A 15,656-nucleotide genomic window follows, 5' to 3' on the forward strand; every position below is an offset into this window, starting at 1 on the left:
ATAAAATATTAGGACATTTTCGATCTAAGTTAATGAATTTCAAAATAAAATAAACTGTTTTATAACCTAGATATATATTCTATAAAAGTGATATTGCGAACAAATTAAAAAAAATCATCTGATAGAATAAGAAAAAATATAATGGGCTGATGACCAAATGTGGAACCAATTTGGGCCGGACAAACAAACTATGATGGCCCAATTTTCGTCCAAAGCGTCCGCCGTTGTGTGCTGTGCGTTGCCGCCCCCAAACAACTTGTTGTGTGTTCTGTAATAATCCAACCAGGTATATACGTATGTACTGTATCTATCTCTTCTCTTTGCATCACTTACATACACGCATCATCGTCCATTCCTCTGTACTTACTATACTGTCGTGTTGGCTGTCTGCTGTATGCCTAATTTCTGTTCTCCCTACTTTTAATTGCTTTATCTATCTCTGTGTGTATACATCACTGATCTTGAGTTTTACAAAATGGGTGTTTTTAATTGAAAATGTTGTAGAATTTGTTTGTTTGCTTTGAGTATTTGATGTTAGTGATCATGTTTCTGAACACTAAAATTGTTTTGTCGTTATGAGTACAATAAATATATTACTTGTAAACATCTATGTTGGCATTTTGATTTTTGCAGGTAGTGTTGTTTTGAAGTGATTGCAACTTTGGATTGTAAAATTATGAGTATGAGCGGAAATTCGATGGGTTAGTTGTTGTGCAGATGCCAACTAAAGCTCTTTGACACTCATTTCACCCCAATATGTCGATGTCTAGGTTCCGTATAACGCTGTTACGTTCCTTTAACCCAAGTCTTTATCGTGATCCCTTTTGTTCCAGGTACCCTTTCATTTATGTGGTTCTTTGTTTGTTTTCCGGGATAAATATCCATATGTTAACTTAATCTGTGAATACACTCTTGTTTTTAAATTTTCTTCATGTAAAAATGTAAAAATTTAATTGGTGAATTTCCAGTCAGCCTTTCTTGATGCATAAGATGTTTCTGTTAGTTTCCCTGTGAATGTATTTGCTTCTTGTATTGTCCATGAAAATTTTCCATCCTTTTGGTGTCAGGTCTTTGCTGGAACCTCTTCGTCCAAGTTATCATTTTGTGCCACCTAGTTATAGTAGATATGAAAGAGCATTCTATCGTGAATCTCACAATTTCATGTCCAAGTGTGATTCAAGAAGTGCATTATTGAGTAGCTATAGTATCATGTCAGAAACAAAAAAACAGTCTTCTTATTCGTCCTCTGGATTTCGCCGCCTATATAGCACTCATGCCGCCACAGAAAGAAAATCACAGAAAATGCTTATATATTTGACTGGTTTAGTTTTTGCAATGGTGGGATGTAGTTATGCAGCAGTCCCTCTGTATAGGAGATTCTGCCAAGCTACTGGTTATGGTGGTACAGTTCAACGTCGTGAGGTAAACAATGAATATCTTGGTTCATGCCCACTCCAAATTTATAATATAAGGTATCTCATCTTTTAGCGAGTTAACATGTTTAAATTGTTGTATAGAGTGTTGAAGAAAAGATTGCCCGACATGCTCAAGATGGAACAGTTACCAACAGGTTTTACATTTGCTTCTTCTGTAATTCAGTTCTATCTTTAACACTGTGAAAACTGTAAGTTTTAGTGGATTCATGACTTCATCCTTTACATGAAGCTAGTTATATCTTTGCTTGATGTGTAGATACGAAAACAACTTTTTTCCATTTATTTATACTGTTTAACTTACTAATTAGTGTGTATATGATTTTTTGTATTGATTAGTGCATGGAGAAGAAATACTAATTCCTACTGTAAGATTCTGTAAAAATCATCGTGTTTCCTGCAACCGGCAAAGCTTTAATAGTCTCTACTTTTGTAGACTGAATTTATGACTTTATATATCCGTGTATATTAGTTTCACATTTGGCTTATCCTGAGGTAGCATACGTAGAGGCTGTGTTCATTAACCAAATCTTAAATTTAATGTTAGACTTTTCGGGTGAACAATCTTTTCCTTATTAGATAGTAATCCAATCTTTCTTAAGTTTAAACTCTGTTTGAAATATGGGGGTAAATGTCTGTTATTGATTATGGAAAGCTGTGCATATATATAATTGCATATATATAATCTAGTGGGGTGTATTATTATTCTCCGTAATTGTTTTTGTATTTCTATCCTATAGTTAATGTCTTCTGTTACGATACTATAGGGAGATAGTGGTGCAGTTTAATGCTGATGTTGCCGATGGAATGCCTTGGAAGTTTGTTCCAACACAAAGAGAGGTTTAGTAATATATGCATCCTCTATATTGTAAATAAGTGCTATACATTGATAAATTTGAGTTATTTGTATGAATAAATTTGTAATTACTCGTCTATCTTATAAGCCCTTTAACAGGATCATAATTTCATTGGTTTCAATTGTAACTACAGGTAAGGGTTAAGCCAGGAGAAAGTGCACTTGCTTTTTACACTGCTGAAAATCGAAGTTCAAAACCCATTACTGGCATGTCTACGTACAATGTTACCCCCATGAAGGTATACAGTCAGCTCTTTACTAGGTCATAAATGTATTGCTGTAGACTGCCGTAGTAGTGTTTATATTCTCGAAGTGAGTCATAATAATTTAGTAAATGTTAGAGATTAATTAGAAGATGAAGCCTCAAATTAATCTCAAGCCTTCTGTAATAGTTCTTATTGTTAAAGTCACTCGTCTTAGACATGAGATGGTAGACGGGGTAAATGCAATTTCGTCACTCAACTGACCACAAACTGGCAAATAGGTCATCCAACTGAAAAAACTATCAGTCAAATAATAGTACCCTTTAAAACTTTTATTCAAAGTGGGGAACTTTGGGACTCTGGGGTAGTATCGACTTCTTACCATATCTCTCTGCAATTGGGTTTATATAGGAAGAAGAGAGGTTGTGTATAAATGGGGATAAACCAACTGTTAAGAGGGGATTGGTTTTAAGTTTTGGATTAAAAGGAGGTGGTTGCAATTTGGATTGGGTTATAATTGAGCGGGTTAAATGACTGACGTGGCAGCTGATAATGCAAAAATAGACGGAGTTCTGTCTAAAGTCAACTATACTTAACGGTTGTGAAAGGTTTGATCAGTTTAATTATTTATTGCATGTTTTTTTTCCTGTTACGTGACCTGATTGAAAGTTTTTTTCAGTTGGATAATACTTTTTTCCAACTATACTTAACATGGAATTGATAGTACTTTTTTCTTTGTGTTCAGTTCAAATCCTATCTTATTTTATAAATAATAATTGCATTTGTATTAAGATAAGATGTATTTAAACAAATGAGCCAAACATACCTTGAATAGTATATGCATAGAGTAGGCGAGATTATAGATGCAAGGTTATCTACCTGATACAATACTAAGCTAGTTTGACATTTAAGTCGTACTAAGCCAGCATACTGTCTAAGTTGATCAATATGGATTATTTATATGTATCATGATGAAGTTTCTAGTGCTTCATGCTTGACGAAAAACCTTGTGCAAAATGTTTATTTACTTTAGTGGGGAGGAGGGGAGTAGGCGAGATTAAAGAGGCAAGGCAACCTACCTGATACAATACTAAGCTAGTTTGACATCTAAGTTGGACCATCTAAGCTAACATACTGTGCAAGTTGATTAATACTTATTATGATGAAGTTTAAAGTGCTTCATGCTTGACAAAAAACCTTGGGCAAAATGTTTATCTATTTTAGGGGAGTGTACTTAATAATTGGGTTAATTATCAAATTGGGCACTCACTTCACACTGATATATCATCCGGGGCACTCTCGAATTTTAGGTCTCATTTGAAACACTGTTTTCAGAAATTGTATCAGTCTTAAAAATAAAATGTTAAATTCGAAAACAAATCGACAGTTTAAGAAGTGTTACTCATGGGGCTTTAACACGGTAGGCTATAGAGATTATGCAGGTACAATTAATTGAATTTCCGCATCCAAAAAATGGGTAAAATTGATGGTGGAAGAGATGGGTTATGAAGAACTCTAATAATACATATATAGCCATTTTTTGAACGCATAAATTCAATTAATCGTACCTACATATTCTCTATAGCCTACTGTGTTAAATCCCCATGAGTAACACATCTCAAACTGTCAATTTGTTTTCGAACTTAACTTTTTACTTTTAAGACTGATACAATTTCTGAAAACAGTGTTTCAAATGAGACCCAAAATTCGAGAGTGCTCCGGATGATATATTGATGTGAAGTGAGTGCCCAATTTGATAATTATCAGCGTAATCAGCTGCTTTATATAAACCCGAGTGGTATTAAAGGTTCTCCTAGTGCTTTAAGGGGTCGTTTGGTTCACGTCATTCTGGTATCAGGTATGGGTTTCATTTATTCCAAACTCATATTTGGTGTTTGGTTAGATTTTTTTTCCCTTCAAACCCATACCTCAAACTAGGGCTGAGCATAATTATCCGAAACCGATCCAAACCAGCCGATCCAAACCGTCCAAACCGAATATTTCGGTTTCTTAACGGTTTGGTTTGGTTTTGGTTTTGGTAATTAGAAAATCGAAAATTTTCGGTTTGGTTTCGGTTTTCACTTTCAAACCGACCGAAATATCCGAACCGAACCGTTATCACATATGTTATGTAATTAATTTTATAAATTTAATTTAAGTATTTAAGTTCAAGTGTTGATCAATAATATGGATATTTCTTACTTTTTAAAATTATACTTACCCTTTTTCTCCATTCTTATTTTATCTACTCGTCATTAATAATCAACCTTTCTTTTTTTCTCTTTTAAATAAAATTTTTTGTTTAGTTTTAAAATAAAATGAATTATTTTTTTTTCATAACAACGTATAAGGGTAGCACTTAAAATTACTTATATCAAATAATTATACAAGTTTCATCTTTATCTTTTATTAAGTATGTTGTTAAGTGACAAAAAAAGGGAGCACGTGGAATTATTTTAATTGATAAAAGTTTATGATATTTTTAATATTTTGGTATTAAACCGAAACCAAACCGAACCAAACCGTTAAGAATCGGTTCGGTTTGGATTGGTTTTTACAACATTTGGTTTGGTTATGGTTTGTGCATTTTCCAAACCGAAAAATTCGGTTTGGACCTCCAAAACCGTCCAAACCGAACCGTGCTCACCCCTACCTCAAACCTACAAGGTATGAGATCTTCATACCCAAGGGAGGAGGTGGGTATGAAACATGGGTTTGAGGAATTAACTTTGTTTGTCTTATTTTTATTTTTATTTATGTCATTAAATTCAAATTATTAGTACCAAATAAAGTTAATAACTCAAATATATAAAAAAGAATATTTCAAAAATATTTTTAAATTAATTATAATTAATCATTTAAAAATATTTAAATTAGATATGCTCATTCCAGCACTTAACCAAACACATGATATTAAAAATGATACCTCAACCCCATACCACCTCAACCCGATTCCTCATTCCAACCCTATACCCTCTCTCCAACCAAACGACCCCTTAGAGTTTAGATTTTAAATCTTTCCTGCACTGAAATATATACTTCTATAGAAAAATTGACTTGTAGCAACCAATTGGTGATTGCCAGGCTGCAGTTTATTTCAACAAAATACAGTGCTTCTGCTTTGAAGAACAAAGACTTCTGCCAGGCGAACAAATTGACATGCCTGTAAGTAGCCAGCTATTTTGTTGAAACCTCTTGCATTTATTTTCAAAACTCCATTAGTGGAAGCGCTTAAAAGTTTTTACTTGCTTTTGCAGGTCTTCTTTTACATAGACCCAGAATTTGAAACCGACTCGAGAATGGACGGGATCAACAATTTGATTCTGTCGTATACCTTTTTTAAGATTGCTGAAGAATAATTCAACATGATGTGGCGCTTTGTTCTTAAAAATAAAAGTGCAGGACGGCTTGGTGTACACGGCAACAACCATTTTTTTCGTGGTTCTTCTTAGAAGTGAAGTTGCAGCTAGTTTGGATTATACCATATCTCTGTTAGGCGAGTATTGGTCTGATTAGCACTTACATGTATATGTTTGGCCACAATTTCAAACACTGAAAAATCTGATATTTAGCTGGTGAAATGAGAATTCTATAAATGATATCATGAGGAGCTTTGAGTTGATATTATGAAGAACTTGTAGTGAAATAAAAGAAAATTTGTAAATTCCTCGTGTATTGTTTGTTAGTAGTGTAGATTAATTACGATAAATTAAGCCTGTTATCACTCAAGTCGGAAGTTATTCCAGTTGAGCTCTTGTTTGACGCCATTTGTTAAATCTTGTTTTTACTATTATGTTTGTTTTAGTCTCTGATTGTTGTTGATGTATTATAGAAGGATCCCGACTTACTTTCAGCCGAATCTGAGAAACAATATTAGTTCGGGGTGCAGGAAGCTGGTGCAGCCAGGCCAGCATCTAGCATTGCAAGGCTCAAGAGGATAAAGCACAGAAATTACTTTCTACAGCAGATTTTTTGTGTGATAAATGTGTGATTTTTTGTTGAACCAAAAACCAATATTTGGATCGGTTTGGTCTGGTTAATTATCCATATTTAGACCCAAATCGCTACCTATAACTGACGCGTTCAATATACTTACAAGTACCGTGTGTTTCTAGGTGATAACTTGGTGTCCAGGTCTTCTAAGCGACAAGATGCCCTTTCTCTTTCTAGAGTATAGAGGCGTTTTTAGTGTTGTGGCAGAATAACTTGGTGTCCAGGTCTTCTAAGCGATAAGATGCCCTCCCTCCTTCTAGAGTGTAGAGGCGTTTTTAGTGTTGTGGCAGAATCTTGTTGGAATAAATATATTTGACTCAGAACTACATTGTCCAGTTCGCAAAGTTATCAAGCAATATATTTCGTTAGTGAACAGGTTTCCTTAGACCGTGTTCGAGTTCTTGGTGTTCCCTCTTCTTACGATAATGATGTCTTCACAAATCCTGCTCTGGTGAGGGTATCTTAGAGAAGGAAATGTTCTACAAAAGATATTATGCATTAATCTGTCAATGTTAAGTTTTTGTGTCGAACTGATATACATTCAAGGGAATGTACACCTCCGGACGAGAAGTTCACACCAGCTTTTTAGTCATACATGTTAAACAAAACGGAATATAACATCTATTTAACAGATGTTCCGCCAAGTATGCCTTCTTTCGAAGACCATGAGAGTGAAGACAATGTGTCGCAACTAGAAGCACCTCAAAGCCTAAAAAATAGCCCCAAAAAAAAATCTCGAATAATACAAACTCGTCAAAGACTAAAAATACCATGTGTTAAATCAATTTCATAATTAAATTAATTTCAAAAGTAACATTGCATTTCACCTAAAAAAATTCCAGATGGGTCTTTTTCCAATTTTTCAGGCCTGGAAGGGGAAGCATTTGGGACCTAGATAGGTGATTAGTTTGGCTATAGTACTTGAAGAAAGAATATTTGGAGGTGGTAGGTTTGGCTATATTATTCCAAGTACATTGTCTAAAACCGGCAAATGTATATTGTGTTATATATACATGTTGCTAAACTATGGTGATATTATTAAGAGAAATTTTTGTGTTCTGCAGAACATCATGGAACTTCTCTCGCTCATATTAACCTTCACACCAACTCTTCTACTGCTACTTCTCATAGCCTGCTCAATCCATGTAGTTCGAATATTTTCTGGAAAGTCGATCACAAGTAAAGATTACTACCCGGTGGCTGGAACTCTTTACGGTTTGGCATTCCACTGGAACAGGCTGCATGACTACCTAGGTGAAGTTGTTAGACGACATGGTACTTTCCGCCTTCTTGCTGCAGAGCACTCTGAAATTTACACCACGGATGTTCGGATCATTGAGCACGTACTAAAAACCAATTTTGAAAATTACCCTAAAGGTCAGTATAATCATGATATAGAAACAGAATTGTTTGGCCAGGGGATCTTTTCTGTCAATGGTGCCAAGTGGCGACAACAGAGAAAACTTGCGAGTCATGAGTTTTCAACAAGGGTGTTGAGAGACTTCAGCTGTAAAATATTCAGAAAAAAAGCAGCCAATTTGGTTAGAACGGTTTCTGAATTTGCTACTACAAGCAAAAACTTTGATGCACATGTAAGTAGCTTACACCCGATTGACACAGGAAATTTCATTTCATTTCTGTATTTTATCATTTCATGCTCGTTCTGATTGATCTTCTGTGAGCTTCTAAGATATTCAGTGAAATTTGGCAGGATTTGTTGATGAAATTTACTCTAGATTCCATATTCAAAGTTGGGTTTGGAGTGGATTTAGGATGTTTGGAGGGATCAACAAAAGCTACGTCATTTATCAAGGCGTTTGATGACTCAAATGCACTAACATTTCACCGCCACATAGATCCAATTTGGAAGCTGAAGAGGTTTCTTAACATTGGTTCAGAAGCTTCGCTTAAGAAGAACATCAAGATCATCCAAGATTTTGTGCAAAACCTCATTACCAAAAAGAGAGAGCAGACAGAAAATAGAGTTAATTTTGTAAGTCAATTATTGAAATAGAGTTTTATTACTGGAATGTTTTATGATTCAGTAAAAGTAGCTGTACTGGATATGCTTGTGCACTTGCTCATTTCTCTCTCAATTTTAACCAGAGCGACAAGGAGGACATACTTTCGAGGTTTTTGGTAGAGAGCAAGAAGGATCCAGAAATGAATGATCAATACCTCAGAGATATCATTCTCAACTTTATGATTGCTGGCAAGGATACTACTGGAAACACGCTTTCATGGTTTCTCTATGTGCTTTGTCAGAATCCTCTAATACAAGAGAAACTCGTCCAAGAAATCAGAACAGTCATCAGTGATCAGGGGGATAGAGCCAGTGTAGATGATTTCCTGGCAAATATAACTGATGAAATACTCGAGAAAATGCATTACCTTCATGCAGCACTGACAGAGACACTGAGGCTATACCCTGCTGTCCCATTGGTATTAAATTCATCTATGCAATTATTTTTTAAAGACTGATCGGTCTAAAAATTGGATTCCACTGATTAAAACATTCTTTATGAAGGATGGGAGATGTGCAGACAAAGACGATACTCTTCCAGATGGTTACAAATTAACGAAGGGCGACAGTGTATACTATTTGGCATATGCAATGGGAAGAAGTCATGACATTTGGGGCGAAGATGCAGAGGAATTTCGGCCTGAGAGATGGCTTGTTGATGGCACTTTCAAACCTGAATCACCATTCAAATTTATATCATTTCATGTATGAAAAGATCTACATCTGATATATGCACACAGCACCCAACACACAATTTTGGACTACATCCATCAATATAGCTTTGGCAATGCAAATATATGCATGTGATCATGATTAACAAAACATGGTTGAATTTTTGTTGTGTAGGCTGGTCCAAGAATTTGCCTAGGGAAAGACTTTGCTTACCGGCAGATGAAGATAGTATCCGTAGCACTCCTGCATCATCTTCGATTTGAGCTAGCTCATGCTGATGATGAGAGGAAAAAAAGTTTGACCTACAGGACTATGATGACTCTTCAAATCGAAGGAGGACTTCATCTTCGTGCGCATACAAGGGCAATTTAAATGTTTTTCCGATATTTATAAACTGCTCTCTGTTTGAATGTAAAGATTATGAATAAGAAAATAGTTATGCATCTCAGCAGAAAGTTGTCAGTGATGACTGACAGCAAACAGGATATACTGTATCTAAGTTTCCGGCCATGCTTTCCTGACATCCATAATTCAAAAATTGTATGCTAAATTTGTGGTGATATATCACCATGATACAGAATCATCTAATAATTGAATCTGAATTAAAGGCACAATTTTGAGACTATTTATGAGTCAACTAGATGCAACTTTATTTAATTCTGAGAATGTGGGCAAGTAATCAATGATTATGAAATGATGAGAATAATTGGAGTCTTGGAGCAGGCTAGGTCACAATTAAGCAATTTACATTTCTTAATTTTTACTCACAAACAATACAGATAATTACACAAACGATACGGATAAGTTAATTGGTAATATAAACTGTAATGCGGTACTAAGCATCAGTCCAGGTAATGTCAACCTCCCCTACATTCTGATCCAAACCCAGGGCTTCCCAAACTGCCTTTGAAGCATCCACAATATTGTTTGAGCATGGGGGTTGATAGTCATGTTCTTTGTCACATCCCATGGTAGAGTCACACTCGTCGACTACTTTGGCAACCACGCTTCTTCCATTAGCACTCACCCTAATTTTGTTTAGGCATCTCGATCCTCCTTTGTACCAACCTGTTGACAATGCCACAACAGGAGTGTCGTCGTTGTGATACTGATTGTCACATGCAGAAGGACCCCCACCGTCACCATTCTTCTGAAAACTATTCAGAGTTAAGGTCGCTTTGGTGTTGTCATTGACTGGAGGGGAGCATTTGTAGGTTGTGTACATCTTACCCTTGACACAGCAGTCAGAGCCATTCTCTTGGTTGCATTGTCCTGGCGGCGCCTTTCTTCCCCTGATCTTTCCACTTGGGCTACATCCTTCAGCTTGCAGAATGAACAATACAAGAAAAGCGGCTGATGCTGCTAGGTAATAGTTATTCATTGTATCTTTTCTTCTTAGTCTGACAATGTTTGGTTGATAGAAGCTGAGAAGGTTTTCGATGTATATATAAGGTTTGCGTCAGCCAAAATGCCAAGCTTGTAGTCAGCTATGAAGACTAAGATAAACCGATACCCAGTACTAGCTAATCACACGTAGACGTAGTCCCTCTTATCCTCCTATGACTATCCGTCTGTTTTATTAGATAAACGTGTATCCATTTTCATTACAACATAAGACATAGGATTAGTCTAAATCTAAATACAGACTTTACTGCAGAGGTTAAATATCAAGAACAGATGAAGTTGCTGCAATATTGCATCACTGATCATCACCAAGTGCAATTTGATCTCACAGGCTAGCTACTTATAAATATATGAAACTGCATAGCAACTAGTTCAGCTAATTTGGCATTAAACACGTTCAGAATTAACTGTCTACGGGAGCGTCCGACATCCAAACAGTCAAGATGAGAAACAGAGTTGAGTATCTTGTGCTATAGTTGAACATCTATCTACATACTTGTCTAGTTTGAAATGGTATATACATATGTACACAATGTGCATCTGCATACTACGGAAATGTCAACCGCACCAAAGTAAATGTTAAACACTATCAACAAGAAATCTTGCATCTTGTGAACTTGAAGACGACCTACCACATATTGAAGTCGGACTGAGACCTTAACTCAGATGAGAATGCACTTGATTTATTGGGTTTTCACCTATCTGGTGATCTGTGTTATCTGCATTTGCAACACTCTTCGTCTTAGGACTGCTACACATAAAGCTCCCTATTATTACCTGGATATCATGCACATCTATTCAGGCCGACAAAACATAATTGAATAGATTAGTATTAACTAATTTTTGATTCAGTAACACATGTATGACTATATTAATCAGCAAAACCAAGTAGATCTCAAAGAAGTAAGACTATTAACAAGAAAGCAGATTTTACAAGAACGCCCATCACAGTATCACACACAGTTGTCTTAAACATGAAGACTATCTCAACTTCATTCAGAAATTGCAACAGCAATCATGCAGGATGGAAGCAAAGTACGGAAACTAGAAAACCATACACCGAAGCATTTGAAGTACCTGAACAGGACTTGCAGCAATAAGTACTCCCCCAACTCCACCGCCTATAACGCCACCATCAGGATTGGCAAGGGATATACTCAGGCCACCAGTTTGGCCCCGGGAACTACCAACATCAGAGTGCAAGTAGGAGCCTGACAGACACAATATCTCGAAACGGCCCTTCAGAAGTAAGAGAAATATGTTCAAAATTTTATTTGTTCTCAAAGTAAAATTTGAATGGAAATTTACAAATTTTAAAACTGTCAATATATTGATGTATGAAAATTCATAATTTAAAACTGCAAGAAACCATTTTCTTCCTTTTTTTTGAATTCCTCCACAAGTCATAAAAGATAAATGTAAGATTATAATTTTAGATTGAAGAACATATTTGAAATTACATAAAGAGCTGAAACCTCGTATGTAAGGGTGCCTCCAGAGGTCGATGGTTGACGAAGAGTTACTGTAGATATTACACCAGTGGCTGACAATATGCAGATAGCTCTTGACACTTGCTGCAAAAATGACATTATTTTTGCTGTAATGTCCTGCATTAGATCCATTAAGATAAAATATCAAATATTGTGATTCCTAGTTGATAGCAAGGGTAATGGTAATTCTAATAGATAAAGGTATCACATACTTCTCCTACTGCTACGGTGATGACATGTGGGGTAAAACCCATCCCAGCTGTACCAGAGAGCCATGCACCTGTGCACACAGTTATGCATATGAAATATTGCCAGATATGATGTATATTTTGGTGCACTTTAAAGCAGGTAGCAGCACAGTGAATGTGCAAGGAGCATGCATGAGAACTAAGAAGTGTGGAAGAACATTGGTGTGGAGCGTTTGATGAGTGCATAAATGTGCAAGTAAGACCAAATAATTTGTAAGATAATAAAGTATTGGATACAAGTTCTAAAACAACAAAAAGTTGCTGTTGCTAGTTGGACATAACACAAATCATAGCACAATGGATTTATCTTCCAACACCTTAAGGTTTTGAGACTTGGGAGAGCTGGTACTTGGTAACCTAACATGAAAAACATTTCTACATACAGGAATCCTGTTTAAGAGGGTCTTCATTCTTGCGGATGACATTAAATCCAAAGCTCATGAAATTCTATTAGTGGGAGAGCATGGGTGCCAATGACATAGCCTTTTCGGGGGAATGTAGAACACAAAACGCATATGGTCCAAATCATCCAGGGTTGGTATAATTGGGCAACCTGTTGATTCTTTTCAGTTAGACAACTTAAGATGATCTGCATATACTATAAAGGTGACCTAAGTTCAGCTCCCTGTTAGTAACTTAGTATCTTAGCGGCTTCTTTGTAAGTGGTTGGCTGGCTGGTTTATTGACCTTGTTTTTTTAAAGAATTTGTTTGATTGTGAAACTCTACAATTCTGCAGTGCTTTCTTGTTAGCAATATATTATTTATCTATAAGAAACAAGAAAGGTCTCAACTTTATTCCAAGCATCTTAATCATAAATAGAACTTACCAAGCGGAGCTAATTGTTGTTGCTTTCTACCACTTCCTGCTGGCCGTCCTCTACCACGCTTCTGAAATGGCATTAACTTACTAAGAGATGAGGAAGAAGAGGGAGACAACCCTAAAGAAGCCACACCCTCAGGTCCATATTTGCGAGGTCTTCCCCTTCTTCGTCTCAGAGGCTCAGGCACCGCCACAGCTGCTGGTGCTCCTACATTAACCCCATGTGGTGAAGTTGTGAATGAAGAGTCCACTTGTAGTGTTGATCCAAATGAAGTACTACCCATATTTGTTTGAAAATGATCATCAGGACTAAATAAAAACCCTGGCTCTGTCCCTGGACCTTGCCCTGACACCGAAGCGGATATTTCTCTCTGCATATAGTATGGAGGTGACCCTGACAACGACATGGCATTCCTCGGATCCATACATTTACTTTTTCTTATTACCACAATAAACGACTCAAATAAAACACGTTTGATCCAACTTTCAGTTGAACCACTTTAATCCAAGTCCTCGGAATTAAGTTGCAAAATACTTGCAATGCTCTCACAAATCTACAATTCCCCCCTAAAACAAAACAAAATTCATCAGCTGTACATTGTACTTAACAAAGTACGTAACCAAAACTCTGTAAATTCTATGTATTCAAAAAAGATATATATGAAGTAAAAAAAAATTACTAGACCACAAAGATGTCTTTGACGCTGATTCTTTTTCTTTCTTTCTTTCTTTTGCTAATGTATGTGAAGGCTTTAAAATTAAAAAAAAATGATGGAAAATTATGTACCAAACACAAAAGGAAGGAATAACCAAATGACAATTGCTTCATAACAACATGAAAACAAATAACTATATTGAAAGATAAACAATGAGTTTAAAAACTGTTTGAAAATTGGCCCGCAATCTCCAAGATATTAACAGCTCACCAAATCAAAGGGTAAAGAAGTAGGCTTAATCTTAACGGTTAAACAGGATGAAGTAAATTTTGTACACTCTGGCCTAATATATCACTAAACCACATCAAGTAATAAGGGTGAACTGTCAATTTCTAAAGGGGGTGTTAACTGTTAAGCTGCCGGTTCTTCTAATACACCTAGTTATTACGATGAAGGCTTATCAGGATCATATATTACGTTCCGAAAAGAATGCAAAACCATGAGGGAACATAATTTAAAACCAATGCAATTACATTACCAAAGCAAATGCTAAAGAAAGTTGAGTAAAGTAACTTGACTAGCAAGGACAAGAAGAACATAAGAGATAAAGGAAAATGCAGTGAAAAGAGGCAGTGGAAGTACAGAAAAGCAGCCATGAATGAGAAAGTGCTGCAGTAAGAGCTAAAAAGATGTTGAGCACAAGTGCATTGATGGAACTTTTTGTTGTGATAGCAGCAGTGCAGTGCAGGAGGAGTTGGATAGAATGATAGATGCAGAGAAACAAGGTGCAACAGAAAAAGGGCAGTGGTAGATAGAGTATCTGATGATATGTATGAGACCAACAAATTTAATGATCATACATGCACTGGGAGAGTCAATCACACGCGACATATGACCTTGTCCCAAATCCCAATATTGTTCTACTTCTTCTTAGATGTAAATTTTACTATTCAAATAAAATAAGATGTGATGAAAATATTTCGATAAAATGTGGGATTGAGGCATGCAATCTCAAGTAACTTCATGTAAAATTTAATATATTATATTCAGATTTTAATTATTAACATGACAGGGACGGAACCAGGAATTTGGACTGGAGCGGGCTTGACAAGTCAAAAACAAACAAAAATATACCCACCGCCATATTTATGAGGTCGAAAGACATCATGTGCTGAGATCTAATAAAGATATACTCACTGCACTATATTAGGGATCGGAAAAAATAGAACTCCACCTAGTTACTCCTCATTTTCTATTCTATTCTCGGTATCCAGTTGATTATATTGATGGGTTAGAACTAATTGGTAGTGGGCTTGGATTCAAGTAACACATGAATTGCATAATATATAATTATTTTTTTCAAAAACTAACCTGGGCTTAGCCCTGAGTAGTTCCGTCTCTGATGACATGATTAATGATTCATCATAAAATATACTCCCTCTGTTTACACTTTTGACATGATTAATGATGCATCATAAAATATAATCTCTCTCTTTACACTTTTGACCTGGACACGTAATTTTAGATGGGTTGGCCACATAATAAAAATTATTATTTTTAATTGATTTTTTTTATAAATTAAAATTTTGATTATATATTTTTATTCAAAAAAAGAAATTTTCAAAAATAATACTCCCTCTGTCCCTCTCATTTGTTTACCGTTACTATTTTGGAATGTCCCTCTCATTTCTTTACATCACCATAAATAGTAAGTTTTTCTCATCATTACACCCAATATCTTCCCCCACTATCTCATATTTAACAATAAAAACTACTATTACACCCACTACTTTCCTCCACTATCTCAAATCTATTATTAAATATTGATAGGTCCCACCAGTTTACCCACTTTTCATC

At 35.8% G+C, this 15,656-nt stretch overlaps 4 protein-coding genes across 10 annotated transcripts; 2 read left to right on the top strand and 2 right to left on the bottom strand.

The window, feature by feature from the left end:
- Positions 1 to 167: 167 nt before the first annotated feature.
- On the top strand, positions 168 to 6,259 carry LOC108193399 (cytochrome c oxidase assembly protein COX11, mitochondrial). 3 transcript variants are annotated; one of them, XM_017360025.2, is made up of 8 exons: positions 168 to 286; positions 634 to 833; positions 1,068 to 1,422; positions 1,518 to 1,570; positions 2,201 to 2,273; positions 2,424 to 2,528; positions 5,577 to 5,657; positions 5,750 to 6,259. In XM_017360025.2, the coding sequence occupies exons 2-8, from the start codon at positions 757 to 759 to the stop codon at positions 5,849 to 5,851; spliced, it is 846 nt and encodes a 281-aa protein (XP_017215514.1). In that variant the 5' UTR covers positions 168 to 286; positions 634 to 756; the 3' UTR covers positions 5,852 to 6,259. The 3 variants fall into 3 exon arrangements, with proteins under 3 accessions (XP_017215514.1, XP_017215515.1, XP_017215513.1); XM_017360026.2 differs by having other exon boundaries at positions 182 to 294; XM_017360024.2 differs by having other exon boundaries at positions 281 to 392.
- A 1,172-nt stretch (positions 6,260 to 7,431) lies between these two features.
- LOC108194885 (cytochrome P450 704C1-like) lies at positions 7,432 to 9,805 on the top strand. Its single transcript, XM_017361823.2, has 5 exons — positions 7,432 to 8,077; positions 8,197 to 8,478; positions 8,592 to 8,927; positions 9,013 to 9,213; positions 9,355 to 9,805. Exons 1-5 carry the CDS (start codon positions 7,499 to 7,501, stop codon positions 9,550 to 9,552), a joined length of 1,596 nt encoding a protein of 531 aa, XP_017217312.2. The 5' UTR covers positions 7,432 to 7,498; the 3' UTR covers positions 9,553 to 9,805.
- A 100-nt stretch (positions 9,806 to 9,905) lies between these two features.
- Positions 9,906 to 10,782, bottom strand: LOC108196715 (kiwellin-1). Its single transcript, XM_017364125.2, has one exon. It carries the CDS (start codon positions 10,559 to 10,561, stop codon positions 10,016 to 10,018), a length of 546 nt encoding a protein of 181 aa, XP_017219614.1. The 5' UTR covers positions 10,562 to 10,782; the 3' UTR covers positions 9,906 to 10,015.
- Positions 10,783 to 10,921: 139 nt separating this feature from the next.
- Positions 10,922 to 14,653, bottom strand: LOC108196714 (AT-hook motif nuclear-localized protein 9). Of its 5 annotated transcripts, none has more exons than XM_017364121.2 (6): positions 14,442 to 14,653; positions 13,151 to 13,710; positions 12,287 to 12,354; positions 12,060 to 12,191; positions 11,662 to 11,823; positions 10,922 to 11,361 (listed from the first exon to the last, which is right to left on the bottom strand). In XM_017364121.2, the coding sequence occupies exons 2-6, from the start codon at positions 13,566 to 13,568 to the stop codon at positions 11,242 to 11,244; spliced, it is 900 nt and encodes a 299-aa protein (XP_017219610.1). In that variant the 5' UTR covers positions 13,569 to 13,710; positions 14,442 to 14,653; the 3' UTR covers positions 10,922 to 11,241. The 5 variants fall into 5 exon arrangements, with proteins under 5 accessions (XP_017219610.1, XP_017219613.1, XP_017219611.1 ...); XM_017364124.2 differs by having other exon boundaries at positions 14,373 to 14,621; XM_017364122.2 differs by having other exon boundaries at positions 14,338 to 14,621.
- Positions 14,654 to 15,656: the final 1,003 nt, after the last annotated feature.

Source organism: Daucus carota, chromosome 7 (genome assembly GCF_001625215.2).
Source record: "Daucus carota subsp. sativus chromosome 7, DH1 v3.0, whole genome shotgun sequence".
Classification (NCBI taxonomy): Eukaryota; Viridiplantae; Streptophyta; class Magnoliopsida; order Apiales; family Apiaceae; genus Daucus; species Daucus carota.